The sequence below is a fragment of the Gracilinanus agilis genome, chromosome 2 (assembly GCF_016433145.1).
Source record: "Gracilinanus agilis isolate LMUSP501 chromosome 2, AgileGrace, whole genome shotgun sequence".
NCBI lineage: Eukaryota > Metazoa > Chordata > Mammalia > Didelphimorphia > Didelphidae > Gracilinanus > Gracilinanus agilis.
Genome location: NC_058131.1, coordinates 504,711,350 through 504,728,164, shown reverse-complemented (window position 1 = coordinate 504,728,164; position 16,815 = coordinate 504,711,350). Strand labels below are relative to the sequence as shown.

General features: G+C 34.1%; 1 protein-coding gene across 8 annotated transcripts in view; it reads left to right on the top strand.

Moving 5' to 3' along the window:
• RPS6KA5 (ribosomal protein S6 kinase A5) overlaps positions 1-16,815 on the top strand; it is a 180,502-nt gene that overhangs the window by 27,225 nt on the left and 136,462 nt on the right. The window contains exon 2 of one of the 8 annotated variants that reach the window (XM_044665017.1): positions 8,514-8,696. The exons of 6 other annotated variants lie outside the window; for them this stretch is intronic. In XM_044665017.1, coding sequence (XP_044520952.1) covers positions 8,666-8,696 — 31 coding nt within the window. In that variant the 5' untranslated portion in view covers positions 8,514-8,665. Of the gene's footprint in view, positions 1-8,412; positions 8,697-16,815 lie in introns of those variants that run through there. One more of the 8 variants, XM_044665016.1, reaches the window with a different exon arrangement.

Sequence of the window (16,815 nt, the reverse complement as noted above, 5' to 3'; positions counted from 1 at the left end):
TATATATATATATATATATATATATATATATATATACACACACACACATATACACACACACACATATACTTTTTTTCATTTTTCAACAGGAAAGAGTGAATAGCACAGGATGGACTTAACAAGTTACAATTTGCATGGCAAATGTTATTATCTTTTCCCCTCAAATCTATCCCTCTCTAAAACTTCCCATTTCTGCCAAGGGTACCGACATCTTTCTAGTCTCCCAGGTTCTCGACCTCTTCATTATCCTTGGCTACTCACTCAACTAAAATTGCTTCTTTAAAATTGCCTATGATTTCTCAACTGACAAATCTGATTGCCTTTTTTCTCGTCATCCTTCTTGCCTTCTCTGTAATAGAATTTGACATTATTGGCCATACTCCCTTCCTGGATACTTATAACAATCCACAGAAGGAGAATAAGTGTGTTACCTAACAGAATTCTCATATCCTCACACTTAAGGAAAAGGCTTGGAAACAGAATTTTCTAGCCTGTTTAAAAAATTTAAATGGCTTCCGTGAGTCTTACAGCTCATTTGCTAAAAATATAAAAATTCAACACCTTCCAATTAGGTTGCAAGAACAACTAATTGACATCAGAATTTACTAGATGAATTTAAACTAAAACCATCACATAATTAGTGGGTGGGATTTTTTTTAATGTCATAATTTATTAAACACAACTAACTTGTACTTGGATCAATATTTCTGTGTGAGGTATTTTTTTTAGCTAGGATAGCCATTAAAACCAAGAATTGAAATAAACTAAACTCAGTACCAGTCCTTCCAATCACTGTCACAAAAACTTAAATGAAGATTTTCAAAAATAATGAAGCATGTTCAATTACATTGCTCATTTAAACTTCCACATATTTATATCTTTAGTAATCTTCAAAATGTTATTTTATCTTAATTCATTTTTATTTATATTTTTGTATGTTTTATAATTTGCATGTTATTAGTATAATAGTATATTATTTTAAAATAAGTAAATATAGGGCAGCTGGGTAGCTCAGTGGAGTGAGAGTCAGGCCTAGAGACAGGAGGTCCTAGGTTCAAACCCGGCCTCAGACACTTCCCAGCTGTGTGGCCCTGGGCAAGTCACTTGACCCCCATTGCCCACCCTTACCAATCTTCCACCTATGAGACAATACACCAAAGTACAAGGGTTGAAAAAAAAATAAGTAAATATAAATATATTGGGTGTGCAGTGAAAAAATTTGGTGGTCCCAGCCTTAGGCAAGCACCCATAGACTGATTGAGTCAAGATAACAGTTTCATTACCTTTTTAGGGAAAAAGTAGCCTAAATGTCAAAGACATTTCAATCTTCCTGCCCTGCACCCCAACAAGATTAATAGATCTTGGTTGCTTGCAGCATTTGTTGTTTAACTTTGGAATTTGGGGGCTAGTCTATGTTTCAAGGGTAGTTGAACTTCAGACATCTATGAATTCTACAAAGCTGTCCTTTTCCCTTTGTTTCCAACACTTTGAGTCAATTTTCTTAATGTGATTACTGAAGTAATCTATTTAGGCTTTTTATTTCATTATTATTTAGTTTTTCCTGAAGATCAGTAATTCTCAGATTTTTCCATCACATTCTGTCTTCAAGATCAGTTACCCTGGCTTGTAGAGAACTCACATTTTTTCCAATTTTGCTATTTAAAATTTTTTGTTTTCATATTTTCCTTCTATCTCTATATCTTTCAGTTTCATATGTCAGTCTTTTTTCTCCAGACAATTCGGTTTTAGAATGACTCTTAGCCATTTGTTTCTTGATCTGTTGTCTTTATTTACATATTAAATTATTCTTTGAGACCCAGATTTCCACTCTAATTTCTTCCTTTATTGCTTCTTTTTAAATTGATTTAAAAAAAAAAGAGAGAGGTAGGTTTCCTTATTTTTTTTCTCGACTGGAAGAGTAGGAGGGTTCACTCTAATCAGCTTATAAACTTTGACTTGCTCAGTTTCTGACCTGGCCTATTTCATCCCTCCTTGGACAACTTGGTGGGACCTTGCCTTTGGGAATTCATTCTATTAATGCAGAATTTGATACAGATAGCATTCAGCTTAGCTTACATGAACTTAGAACTTCTGAGCTCAAGAGATCTATCAACCTCTGTGTCCTTGGTAACTAAGAATACCATAAACCAGTGGTGTCAAACTAAAATAAAAAGGGATTCTAGGAAGAGCATATTGCTTTAGAAAAACACAAATGAACATTGTATTATCTTGTTTTAATTTATTTTGTCAAGCATTTCTTATTTTTAAATGGATTTACATTTATTTAGTTCAAGCAGAGAAGTACATTTTATTTAGTTCTGCCTCAGCTGCAGCTGACTGGCTTCAAGTTTGACAGCTCCACTCTAAAACACTCTTGGAAATTGATGTGGTTCCATTATAATTTCTGGGGACCTGGTTGTTATTGCAGTATTTTTATATCTGATCTGGGGGAGCATGGCATAGAGAGTTAGCCCTGAAACCCAGAAGACCTAGATTTAAGACATTTTTCTGACATAAACTTGGTTGTGTGATCCAGGGCAAGTACTTAAACTTAGTCCTTTGTGCAACTTTCAAAGATTATAAATTGGCCAATCTGCATTGGTAAAGGTGGTTTCTTCACCTATATGTTCTTCTACCAATGAAACTACAGGTCTACTATATATTTCTGTCTCTGGAGTGTTTGCATCACTTTTTATTCTATAACAATTCATCGTATTAGTGTCCTCTTGTCTTTTAATTTTTTTCCCTAGTTTTTCTTGTGATAAGTTGCTATCCTTTTCCTGTAGTTTGTTATTTTACAATGGTTGGTGTCCTGCTATTTTGAGGTGATGATGAAAGGTCATTAGGCCATCTTGCCCCAAATCCTCTCAGGTTTTGATGATTATACTAGTGATATTTTTCTCATAATATTTTCTCTTTTACATATTTTGAATATCTTGTGTTAAAAATGCATTACTTTCTGCACATATTTTCTCTATACTTGATCTAGTCCAATTGCTCTATCTGATGTAATTTTCTTAAGTACAGTCAGACACAAAGGTCTTAGAGCTCAAATATAGTTCCCCTATCATCCGTAATGAAAATAGCCTTGAAGTTAAATTTGTTCCATTTTTTTTCCCCTGTTGCCCACCTTCGAGTTTCATCATGTATTTTTGGCATGGTTTGACTTGGCTGGATCTCATCCCAGACTACTTGTAGGCTTGTTTATCCTCTACTACTTTTCATTATTTTGTTAGCTAATCCTCTTTGTAATATTCTACTCTCCTCTTCTGTGGAGTTCCACAAACATGTTTATATTCTACATCAGTGTTTCTCTTGGCTGACATTACTTCTCTGTTTAACAAGGAAGTCATGTTTTCTGACTAAATCAGTTTTTAGGACTTTAGCCTCCTTGTTGTGGTGATTGCTTTATTTTGACACAGATTACTACCATTTCCTACAGAAGTTTATCCAATACATTTTTCATTTTTCCATTTTTTGTTTTTCAACCACAGTAGTTTTTTCTGAATGTTAGGTTGGAGCCCTAATAATTGCATGCAATATCATCTTTTGGTTTGAGCCCTGTCTCAATACTTTGACTGGTGGTGAGCTCATCTGTTCCCACAACTTCAACTATCACTTATATATGCTCCAAGTTCGGCTTTCAATATTTTCTCTAGGATCCTGATAATATTTTCAATTGTCTCTGAATATCTGTATCTGGATGGCCCACTTGCACTTCAACTCAACATAACTAAAATTGAATTGATTATCTTCTTCCCAAAACTGTAAAATAGAGAGTCTGTTCCTGATTTTTTGACCCAGAATAAAGACCTCATTTAGACCATGTCACAGAAAGGAATTTATAAAGAAAAGAGAATCTCAAAAAAAATTTTTTTTTTAAATCCTTACCTTCTGAAAGTCTTAGATTCAGTACTGCATATTGGTTCCAAGGCAGGAAGGAGTGGTAAGAGCCAAAAAAAAATTTTTATGAACATTTTCATAAACCCAAAAGAGTGATTTTTTTTTTCTCACAACCACATAATTTCCACTTTTGCCCTGGCTCAAGGCCTCTGGGTACATTCTGAGGTGTTCAACTGCCAGTCTTGTCACTCAAAGGTGGTGTCCATCTTGTCCCAGAAATCAATACAACACCATCTTTTAACTGAATCTATCAAACTCATATTTTAAAAAGTTAAGTAAAAGGCAAGGTTTTATGAGAAAAGTTATTTTATGACTTTACTGATTAGGTGAGTTCCAACAAATGAGATATTAACCATATATACCTTAGAATTTTAAGGGAGGAAAACATGTTGAATAAAAATGATTGTGTCCAATTTCTTATAGACAAATATAGTTTTAAAAGGCTTGCATTTAGTTGATATTTGCATCTGCTGCTCTGAATCAGTTTGAGTTTTTCTTGAGCATTTTAGTGAGATATAGTTCTGTTTTGTTTTGCTTTATCCCAATAGCAGTAAGTAAATTGGATTTTTGAATAGTACCTAAGATTTCATTAGCAGAATTAAAGGTCATTTCTCTATATCTTATAAATTACATAACTTTTTTTTGTTAAAAATTGAATCTTGCATTCATATATTATTTTTCTTATATCGAATATTATTGAGTAGTCTAATCCAGTGATGGCGAACCTTTTAGAGACAGAGTACTAGGCCCTGCCCCCTCCAAGACAGTGCCATGTGTGCCCTCCCCAGACTGAGTGCCTTGCCCCCCTGTTTTCCCCACCCTTTACCCAAGACAGGGGAGGGAGGAATCATTCTGGGCAGAGTGATGTGTGGAGAGACCTGAGCACTCTGGTCCCCTGCAGTTCTGCTGTCTTTGAGCTGCCCACCCTACTCCCTGTGCATTCCCATTGGGCTGCTGGCAGAGGGGCAGAGGATGTGAAAAAATGTCCTCAGGTATGGGGGTGGGGGGAGGGGAGCAGCTCCACCCGAGTCCCTCTACCTTTCTAGTAATGAATTTGGGGTGGGGGTTGGGGGCAGCATACATGCCCACAGAGTGCTCTGTGTGTCATCTTTGGCACTTGTGCCATAGGTTTGCCATCACTGCTCTAAACTATAGAAGGTTTTTTTTTTAATCCTTACTTTCCATCTTAAGATTCAATATTATGTATTTGTTCCAAGGCAGGAGAACAGTAAGGGCTAGGTAAAAAGGGTTAAGTGAAATGCCTAGGGTCACACAGCTAGGAAATGACTGAGGATATATTTCAATTGAACACCTCCTTTCTCTAGGCCTGGCTCTCAATCAACTCAGCTATCTATTTGATCCCTAAATGATAGTAGCTTTGAAACTGCAACAAATAAGAAGCCTATTACAACAATGAACTCTAAACATAAAAAGTTAACACTCCTAATGCATACATTATTCCTGGCACATAGCAGGTGCTTAATGTTTACTGAATGACTACAAAGTAAGCAATTCATTTTAAAAGTCTCTTATATTGTGAAAAACAAATCTCACATGTACTTTTCACTCAAAATACCAAAATAGTGATTTTTGTGTATGTGGGGAAACATCATCAAAGGTGACGAAAAACACCACATTTAAGAAAAGTGGTAAGTTCATCTCTCAATCAGTATATGTACAGGCGAACCTCACCTTAGTCAAAGTTGGGGCGGCCCGAAGACATCATGTAGTCCAAATCCCTTATTTCATACACAAGGAAACTGAGGCCCAGAAGTAAGGTCCAAGATCACACAAAACATTAATAGCCAAGGCAAGACTAAAAGGTATGTGCTTTTCATTTCCAGACTAATGTGCCCCACCACACCATGTGACTCTTAATATATAATATAAAAATCTTGTGAGAAACTCTTGTTTCTTCAAACATAATTATTCTTAATTTTTATGCTAATCAATTAGATCCTTGGTTATATGAAAAAATTCCTTTTAAAGTAATTATCTAATTTATATTTGAATTTCCATGTATTTAATTTTTTCAAAAAAAGAAATATACCTCTATTCTCAAATATGTCATTCTAAAACTAGTTACAGAAAAGCACAAATGTGACATCTCCAAGACATTGAAAAACAAAATTACTAATATGAAAAGGAATACCTAGTATAGACACATATGAAACCAAATCACTTGAACTGTGTACTAAAGAATGCAATATTATAACATGCATGGTTGACTTGTTGTCTTTTTGCATATAATAACTTGGAAAAAAGGCCCTGTGAAGGGTGAAGGGGCATCTGACTATTGTTATATAATCTTTAATGAAGACTGACTTTCATAATTTTAATTATTTATTATCATTACTATTATTTTTTAAACCCTTAACTTCAATTGTATGATCAATACTAAGTGTTGTTTCCAAGGAAGAAGAATGTTAAGGGCTAGGCAATTGGGGTTAAGTGATTTGCTCAGGGTCACATAGCTATGAAGTATCTAAAGCCAAATTTGAACCCAGGACCTCCCATCTCCAGGCCTGGCTTTTTGTTCCCTGAGCCACCTACCTGCCTCCTCATTGTTTATTATTATTGCTTATTACAGACATGTCATCTTTTTCAAAATACATTTTTCAAAAAATTCCCCTTATTATTTTTATCTTTGTGAATTTCATGTTTTTATAGGCAAGTAAAACCAGATGAAGTGGGCAGTTTCTGTGAAAATGTTTTAAACTTTACATACATATCTGAGAATGGCATTTGTTTCTTATTTTTGACATTGTATACAGTTTACCTAGTACTCTATTATCATGTCTATAGCCTAAACTCCTAATTTTTAGGCTTGATTTTTGTGTTGTAATAGAATATTAGCAGTCCTTGAAAAGTAATAGGAAGTAAGTCTTTTTAGAAAACCATGAAAAACTTTACTGATGATAAATGGAAAAAAAATATAGAAATTCATTTGATATATTTAAAAACATTTCTTCTTAATTATTATGAACTTGACAAACATTAACATGTGGAAGTTAGTACTTTACAAATAAGACAAAACAAAAGATCTCCTTTCATTAAATATTTATGTAAAATCATTTTCTCTTTTCTGAGCTTATTAAACTTACATTGTTTCAACCTCATATTTTCTACTACAGAATAAATAAATTCTGATAGTTTAACCAGAATACTGTTCTATCTGTAGGACTTAGTCATTTGTAAGCCTGATGGGTTCTAAATCCTTTTCTGTCAGAAAAAAAGCTGCTTTTTATGAAGATGATATAGGTAGGAGAAGATGAGTGTTTCCTTTTTGTCTTTGTTGCTCTTAACATCTTGGACTTTAGAGGCATTGGCCCTAAGTTAAATTAACCAGAAAACCTGTTAAGTTGGAGATATTTCATAAGAGGTAGGAAATGACCACAGGGTCTAGGCCAATTTCATTTTATAACTGAGAAAATTTCTTTCCTATAAAGGGAAAGTAATTTGCACAGAGGTAGCAGAGTTAGGATTCACACAGAAAAATTCCAAATCCAAAGTTATTTTCAGCACTCCATGTTGTCTCCCTAAAGAGATAAAGATGAACAGCTGGTTAGCATAATTGATAGAGTGCTGAACTTTGAATCTGAAAGACCTGAGTTCATATTCTTCCCTTAAGCCCTTACTGAGTCTTCTTGGGCAAGTCACTTAACTTCTGCCTGCATTCTGTAAAATTGGGATAAATAAAAGTACCTACCTCACAGGGTTATTATAAGAATAAAACAAGATATTCCTAAAGTACTTTGCAAACCTTAAAGCACTATATGAATTCTAGTTATTGTTATTTGACAATACATATTCACTGTACTTTAGGTGAAAAGGAGTTTTTGCAATTACTGATTAAAATAATTCCCACCCAAGGGCAAATTCTAACTTGAGTGAAAACCACAATATTACTATACCCACTGGAAGAATCTGGTCAAGACAGAGGCATATTTGGTTTGGAGATAGACAATACCAGTCAAGGTCAGATTATTAGCACAAATTAACATAAAAGAAAAAGTCATGATTGGCATATTAAGTCTGGGAAACATTAATAAAGCATAGAACTATATTTTCAAAATTCATGATTTAAACATTTTTTAAACAAAATAGCCAGTTTATCTATCTAGCAAAATGTTTGCCAGTCTTGAAAAGTATAGTATTTTCCTGACATCATGAATAACATGAGATGTTCTGCATAAGAAATGTTTTCTAATTAACAGAATATTATTTCTATAATATATTTTTAAAAAAGATTGCTCAAAGTTTACTAGTTTCTATTTAGGACAAATTAAAGAAAGTGGCAGAGGGTGCTAGAAAGCACATAGTTGACCTGAATAGGCTTTTATAAGTATGATTTAGTGTTTTGCTTTTGTTTCCTTTTTAAAAAACACAACACAACACAACTACTACACTTCAGCAGTCTGCCTTATCTAAGAATCAGGAGGGAAGAAGAAAGAGTAGGGAAAGAAAGCATAAGGGGGAAATGGGTTCTGATTCCCAGAGCACTTAAAATGGGAAGCCCCAGGGAGGATAAGATTACTGCCAGTCAGGCAGAAGGCCTAGCCTGGTTTTGCTGTACTCACTGACAGACTGTTTCCTCATGGCCTCTTGAGGTCATGTCACAGGTGATTGTGCTGTGAACAAACTGGAAAGTTCCTGAGTACTTTGGAGATTCCAAAATAGTTGCTATGAATGACTCTCAACTTTTCAACTTCCCAAAGAAGTATGCCCACGAATGACCTGGAGCTGATTCTGGAAGACTAGGATGGTGGGGGATCACCTCCCCAGAGTACTTGGTAATTCTATAGAATCTGTCCCTGGAAATGGAACCCTTTGGTTGTAGTCCTGGGTTGCTACAAGTAAGCCATAATACAGGACTGCTGTATTGTTCTTGTATTTTGAAATGATATAATATTTTCAGAGCAGTCCTTGCCTTCCCTGTCAGAACATGGAGAATGTAGAGATGATCACAGGTGACTGGTTTTGGGGAATGGGGTACTAGGCCACAGAGATCATTTGTACTCGAAATCACTGGAATATATTCCATAGCAGTAGAAAATATGAGAGTTCTTTAGATTTTTTCCCCTTAGAAATTTAGTCAAACTCTTATTTTAATGTTATTGGTAGCTTTCCTAAAATTTATTGTGCATTTTCATTTTTAAACCAAGTTTACAGAACATAATTTGACATTTTCTTGATGGCTCAATTAGCATTAATTTATTATTAATTAAACTGGACCCTGTTGGGAGCAGAACCAGGATGATAAAAAAGGTACACAGACTCATCTGATCTCTACCAAATTGCCATCCAAAAAACTATGATATAGTGCCTTAAAATGAATTCTAGAACAGCATAACCCACAAAAAGACAAAATGAAGTAATTTTTGAGCCCCAAACAACTTAAAAGTCAAAATGAGGGATCTAGTGTTCCAGGGTGAAGGTAGAGCACAGCATGCCAGGGGCTTCATCAGGGCAACAGGCCTTGGTCATAGCTGAAGCAGCAGCAAAGGCTTTTGGACTTTTCAGCCACAGATGGTAAGGTTAGGTAAAGGGGAGATTACAGGGGTCCCTTTGCTGGCTCTGGGTGTAAGACTCATGTTTCATTGCCCATATGCAGAACCAGGTTACAATCTCAGGGTGAGATCTAGGGTTAGGTGGAGCGTTAGCATACACTAGAACTTGTGGCCACAGGCCACAGGGGAGCAAGAGACTCTGGTTATAGTTCCAAGGGAAAAAAGGATGCTTGGAATTAGTCACAGAATAAAGCACAGGCAGGGAGTGTATTAAATACACTTTATCTTATGTTATACTACCTTGGGGTAAGTGAAAGCAGATTGATTCCCAATTACAGCTCTGAAGGTAGCTGCACAAAGAACCTGAAGCTTGCAACTGGGTTTCCTTCACCACACTTACACAGCCCAACTTTAACAGTTTTTTAAATTAAAAGAAAAGAAAAAAAAAGGCTGAAAAATGAGCAAATGACAAAGAAACTCAAGATAGAAAGTTATTTTGGTGAAAGGAAAGACCAAAATGCAAACTAAGAAGAAGACAGCAAAGTCAGTAACTACTGCTTCCAAAGCCTCCAAGAAAAAATATTAATTGCTTTCAAACCCAAGAAGAATTAATGAAGGAGCTCAAAAAAGATTTTTAAAATCAAATAGGAGAGGGAGGAGAAAAATTAATAAAAGAAATGAGTCATATAGGAAAATCATGAAAAAAGTCAACACATTGGTAAAGGAGACAAAAATTCTGAAAAAAATTAACATCTTAAAAAACAGAATAGGTCAAACAATAGGTAAAAGAGGCACAAAAATCTAAAGAGAAGAACATCTTAAAAAGCAGAATTGGCCAAATAGGGAAATATATACAAAAATGCACTGAAGAAAAGAACTTCTTGAAAGGCAAAAGTGGCCCTTTGGGAAAAGAGGATCTAAAATTCACTGAGGAAAAGGAACTCTTTACAAAGTCGAAATGGCTAATTGGAAAAGGAGGTACAGAAGCTCACTCAAAAAAATCATACCTTAAGAATTAGAATTGGACAATTGGAAGCTAATGACTCAATAAGATATAAGAAACAATCATACAAAGTCAAAAGAAGAAGAAGAAAAGAAAAAATGTAAAATATCTCATTGGAAAAACAATTGACTTGGAAAATAAATCCAAGAGAGATCATAAAAGAATTATTGGATTATCTGAAAGCCCTGATTAAAAAAAAAAAGAGTTTAGACATTCTCTTTGAAGAAATTATCAAGGAAAACTGCCCTCTTATTCAAGAACCAGAAGGCAAAATAGAAATTGAAAGAATTCACCACTTCCTGAAAGAGATCCCAAAAGGATAACTCCCAGAAATATTATAGCCAAATTCCAGAACTCCTAAAGAAAGGAGAAAATATTGCAGGGAGACAAAAAGAAACAATTCACATATCATGGAGCCACATTCAGGATAACACAAGATTTAGCAGCTTATACATTAAAGGATCAGAGGGCCAGTAATATGCTATTCCAGAGAGCAAAGAGCTATAACTTCAACCAAGAACCACTTACCTAGCAAAACTAAGCATAATCCTTCAGGGAGAAAAATGGGTATTCAGTGAAACAGAGGACTTTAAAACATTCCTGATAAAAAGGCCAGAGCTGAATGGAAAATTTGACTCTCAACTACAAGATACAAGAGAATCATAAAAAGGTAAGCAAAAAAGAGAAATGACATTCAGTAAGGCTGAACTGTGTACATCTTTATGTGGGTAGATGATTCTTGTAACTCCAAAGAACTTTGTCATTATTTGGACAGTTAGAAGGAATATACATTGAAAGAGGGCAAGTTGAATATGATGGAATATAATAAAAAAGTAAAATTAAGTCATAAAAAAGAGAAATGCATTGGGAGAAAGGGGAAGGGAAAAATAGAATGAGGTAAATTATTGCACATAAGAGGCATGAAAGAGCTTTTATGGTGGAGGGGGGAAAAGGGGGAGCTGGGGAGGGGAGCATGTAAACCTTACTCTCATCAGAATTGGCTCAAGTGAGGGAAGAACATACACAATTAAATGGGTATAGAAAGCTCTTACCCTATTTTTAGGTTAAAGGTCACTCTACTGCAAATATGAATAACATGGAAATAGGCTTTGAACAGTGGTACATGTATAACCCAGTAGAACTGCTTGTCAGCTTCAGGAGGGGGAGGAAAGAAGGGAGGATCATGAATCATGTAACCATGGAAAAATATTCTAAATAAAAAAAAGAAAACAAAAAAGCTAAACAAACAAAAAAAAGAACTTACCTTACAGGAAAATTGGAGAGGAAGGGGATAAAAGAAGGATGTGGAGTTGATAGAAAAGAGGACAAATTGGGGGGAGTGCAGGCCAGGAACTAAATAGGAGAAAATATGATGGAGAGTAATACACAGTAATCATAAAGGTGAAAATTTTTTTTATAAATCTTTCTAATAAAGGCCTCATTTCTCAACTACATAGAGAAATTAGTGAATATATAAAAATACAAGTCATTCCCTAATTGAAATGGTCAAAGGATACAAACAGTTCTCAGAAAAGATAAAGATCTCTATAATCATACAAAACAATGCTCCAAATCACTATTAACTAGAGAAATGGAAGTTAAAACAACTCTTGAGATACCTGTCAGATTGGCTGTTAATACAGAAAAGGATAATGACAAAACTTATAGGGTTTAGGAAAGTTGAGATGCTAATGTGCTATTGGGGGAGTTGTGAACTGATTCAATCATTCTTGAGAGCAATTTGGATCTATGCCCAAAGGACTATAAAAAAGTACATACCCTTTGACTCAGCAATACCATTACTAGGTTTGTATCCCAAAGAGATTAAAAGGGAGGAGAGGGAGGGACCTATATATACAGAAATATTTAAAGCAGCTCTTTTTTTGGGGTGGGGGCAAAGAATTGGAAAGTAATGGGATGCACATCAATTGAGGGATGGCTGAGTAAATTATAGTATATGATTGTAATGGAATGCTATTGTGCTATAATAAATAACAAGCAGAAAGAGCTCAAGGAAACCTGGAATGATGTGCACGAACTGAAGCAGAGTGAAATAAGCAGAACCAGGAGAACACTGCACACAGTGACAGAAATACTATACAATGGATAACTGTGAACTGCTATTCTCAGTAGTACAATAATCCAAAACTCATAATAAAGGACTCATAATAAAAAATACTACTTCCAGAGAAAAAACTGATGAGTCTGAATCCAGACAAAAGCAGCCTTTTTTCACTTTATTTTTTTTTTCTATTTGAGTTTCCTTCCTCAGAAGGATTAATATGGAAAAATGTTTTTCATGATTACACATGCAAAATCTATATGAGATTTCTTGCCATCTCAACAGGAGTGGGGAGGATAGAATTTGAGACTCGGTATTTTTTTTAAATGTTGGAAACTGAAATGTTTACATATAATAGGGAGAAAATAAAATGCCATTTAAAAAAGATTTTTCTGAAGGGAAAATGCTGATCTTGTGGCAAGGAAATAGTTCATGTTATTCATGTTGACTTCATACAATGTCATTGTATTTAATAACTTTTTCTAGTTAATGAATGATTGAGAAAATTACCAAAAATAGTTCCTATCCAAATCTTTATTCTTTAATGCCTAATATAACACAGTAAATATTTAATCAATTTAAATGAATGAATCATTATCAATTATTATATAAATAATTATTTATATAAATATATAAAGAATTATCAATAATTATGAATCATTATATAAATAATACAATGATGGCTTGAAGTATATAAAACTATTTGCCCTTATGTTAACATGGCCCCAGAGAATTGTGTTTTTATAGTTTTCTATGGGATGAGCTTTTGCAGGGGGAGGAGTTCTTCAATCAGCAAGTATTTAAGTGCCTACTAGTTGCAGGCATTGTTCTAGGATCTAGCAATGGTGAAACTTTTAGAGACTGAGTGCCCAAACTGCGACCCTCACATCACATGTGAGCCCCCCACCTTACCCCAGACAGAGGAGAAAGGAAGCACTCCTATTTGGCTGCTGGGCAGAGGGGCGGGTGAGTGAGAAATGTCCTCAGGAGCATGTGTGAGGGGGAAGGGAGCAGCCCTCTCTGGCACACATGCCATAGAGTTGCCAACACAATTCTAAGTATTGAGAATACAAACACAAATGTAAGGGTTACTATCTTGAAGAAACTGCCACATGTTCTAGAGAAATGCAGAATTTCCATAGTTAAGTAAGCAGAGAATATGTACAAGACAAATACATTGTGAATACTTTAGCTGCAGATGGCAGAAATCTTAACAAATTAAAATGACATCTTGAAAAGAAAGGGTACATACATAATAGGTTAGCGAGATGATAATTTTTCCAGAGAAAATTAGATATTTTTAATAAGCAAAAACATTTTTAAAACTGTCTCTGACATGAGGATTGCTGAATTCCAAAGTGTAAAAATTCTTACTGCATGGAAGAATCATTGGTGCCACCTGCAGCTATTGATTTTGTTGAAATAGTGCTTGGTAAATCACATGCAAGATAACTTCAAAAAATGGAAGAATTGTTCATTTAAGATCACAGATCTGGAACTATAGGGTATTTCAAAGTCCATCCAATGCAGTCCTCCCACTATCCAGATAAAGAAACTGAGGTTGTGGGTCACACTCAAGTATTAAGTGTTAGAGATGGTATATGGGCTCAGGTCTTCTGACTTCAAAGCCAATTCTTTTTCTGCTCTACCATGCTACTTTTTCAGTGAATTTATTGAGAAACTCTTGAATTCCAAGAGGATCATCAACAGGTATAGTTTTTTAAATGGTCCTTTGATTATATACTTAGGATGTACAATCAAAATACATATTAGTGAAAATTTATTTATAAACCTATTGAAAGCAGTGCTACATTACAAAAGCTTCAAATTAAATTCAATGGAAATTATATAGAATGTGGGTATATTGTATTGATGGAATTTATGTTTCTTGTGCAGTTGGACTTGTTGCTTGTTTCACAATATATTAACAAATATGAGAAAGGAGTTAAATATACTTTTTAAAAACCCTTCTCTTAGAATCAATATTGTTTATTGGTTCCATGGCAGAAAAGCAGTAAGGGCTAAGCAGTGGGGGTTAAGTGACTTGCGCATGGTCACACAACTAGCACGTGTCTTGACACCAGATTTAAACTTAGCACCTCATGTCTCTAGGTCTAACTTTCATTCCACTGAGCCACTCAGCTGTCCCCATATATACTTTTTCAAATTGCATCATAAGAGTAATCTATTTAATTTTTAAAAACAATCCATTAAAAGAAAAGGTCTATGAAAAATTGTGTGACAAAGTAAAAGCAGAACCCAAGCTACTTTTACATTATTTTGAAACATGTTAGCTTTCTCATGTCAAATTATTTCAAAGGTATTTGAACAAAGGAACAATTTGCCATTTTTCTTAGTGAATTATATTAAAGATGAAGGAAATTCATTTTACAACAAAAATTTACTCCTGAAATTTGAATATTTGTTAGATAGTTTTGAAAAGCTAAGTATTATTAAATAAAGCAGTGCAAAATCCTTAAATTCATACTCTAAATCCATGAAGATAAAATAATTGCATTTATGAAACAATTAAAACTTTGGGCAATAAATTTATAATTTAATATTTTGTTTTCTAATTTTTAACATGTGCCTTGCAAAAATAAATTTGATGTCCATTATTACTTACCTGGCTTTACAAAAGCAGTTCTCACTTCATTTTGAAGACCTACATACTTCCAAATGTGAATAGATAAGGAATCCATTTACCAGGAATAGATGTGATCATTTGGTCTTAATCTATCTGAATAAGTGTGGTTCATAGACTTATCTTGTGGTGTTAGATGGAATGAAGCATTTGGACCTGAAGATCTTCCATTTTGACTACAGGTGAATAAAAAATTGCTTGGTTTATCAGTGATACAAATTTTCCTGTTCTTTATAAAAGCATATTTGTGTAAAACAGAATTTTCTGCTGTAATTGTTATAAAGAAAAATATTTCTACTAATGTTTGGCAATTAAGATAGAATATTAGTAGCACCATATTTTGAGATATTTTTTTCAAAAAGAGCAACTTAATCTATCTTGTTGATATAACAACATTAATATATTAACATTATATATTATGGTTATTTTAAAGCTATAAATATAAAATATTAAAAGACTTACTAATATTTTGTTCAATGTTTATTTTACTAAAATGTACCATAAACATTATTTTTATATTTTATGAAAATTATATGGGACATAGCATTTTGTTTGAAAAACAAAAGGAGTTTGTTACTATATAAGATTTGGAAGCTATTGTCTTAAAGTGTTATTTCTGATCAGTTGAATCAAAATATATATACAATTAATTTTATACTTCACAACCTCAGAGGTAGTTTGGCACAACTGAAAGAGCACTAATCCTGAAGTAAAAATGAGGTTTGTATTTGTTACAGAACTATGTGCCTCAGAGCAAATCTTTAACTCCCCTGAGCCTTGACTTCCTCATCTATTGAATGGGAATGAAAATTCTTGCACTGTCTACTTCAAAGGATTATTGGAAGGAATACATTTTGTAAATCTTTACATACTTATAATTTCAAGCTGTGTTCAGGGTTGTGGCTGTATCATTTACTAGTTCATGAGTTTGGGCTAATGACTTATAAGATTTATAGGAGGTTCTATCAGAAATCAGCTGCTCACATTTCTGCCACTGGTTCTACCTTTTATGTTATTATTTACCAAGTCTGTCAGTTTAAAGAATTACATTAAATAATAATACTTCAAGGGAAAGCTTACAAATTAAAATTTTCTGACTGTGACAGATCCTAGAGGAAGAATATTTTTTAAAATTCCATTCTGCACCACCCCCATATCTTTATTAAGAAAACCCCAAATAGGTCATGAAAGAGTTAGACAAAACTGAAATGACTCAACAACAGCATTTTCATGCTCTCTACCCCATCAGAATGTAAGCTTTTTAAAGACAGGGTACTTTTCCCTCCCTTTCTTTTGTGATAAGAGAATTTCTAGCTCAACTTTATTACCATCATTTACTTAGGATGAGCAAGTCACAGAACTAGATAGAATCTGTGAAAACTTATAGCCATATTAACTGATTAGTACCTTCTCTGTCTGCAGATTTATAGCTTAAGATGTCACCTATAGCTTTAGTGTCTACTAGCTAGTTTTCTGTTTTATCTGATAATCTTCTCCTTCTGCAGTTTGTTCTGTTAGTCTATAAATAATTTTCTTCCTTTACTTACTCTTTGAAATGCCATTGTACTCATCCAGCTTAGGTAACCAAAAATCTATATATGCTTAAACTGCTGTGTAGGGCTCACCAATTTTGGTATACAGTGATGCTTAAACTCTGAGCAAAATAAGCTGGTTTTTCCATAACTCTGTGTTA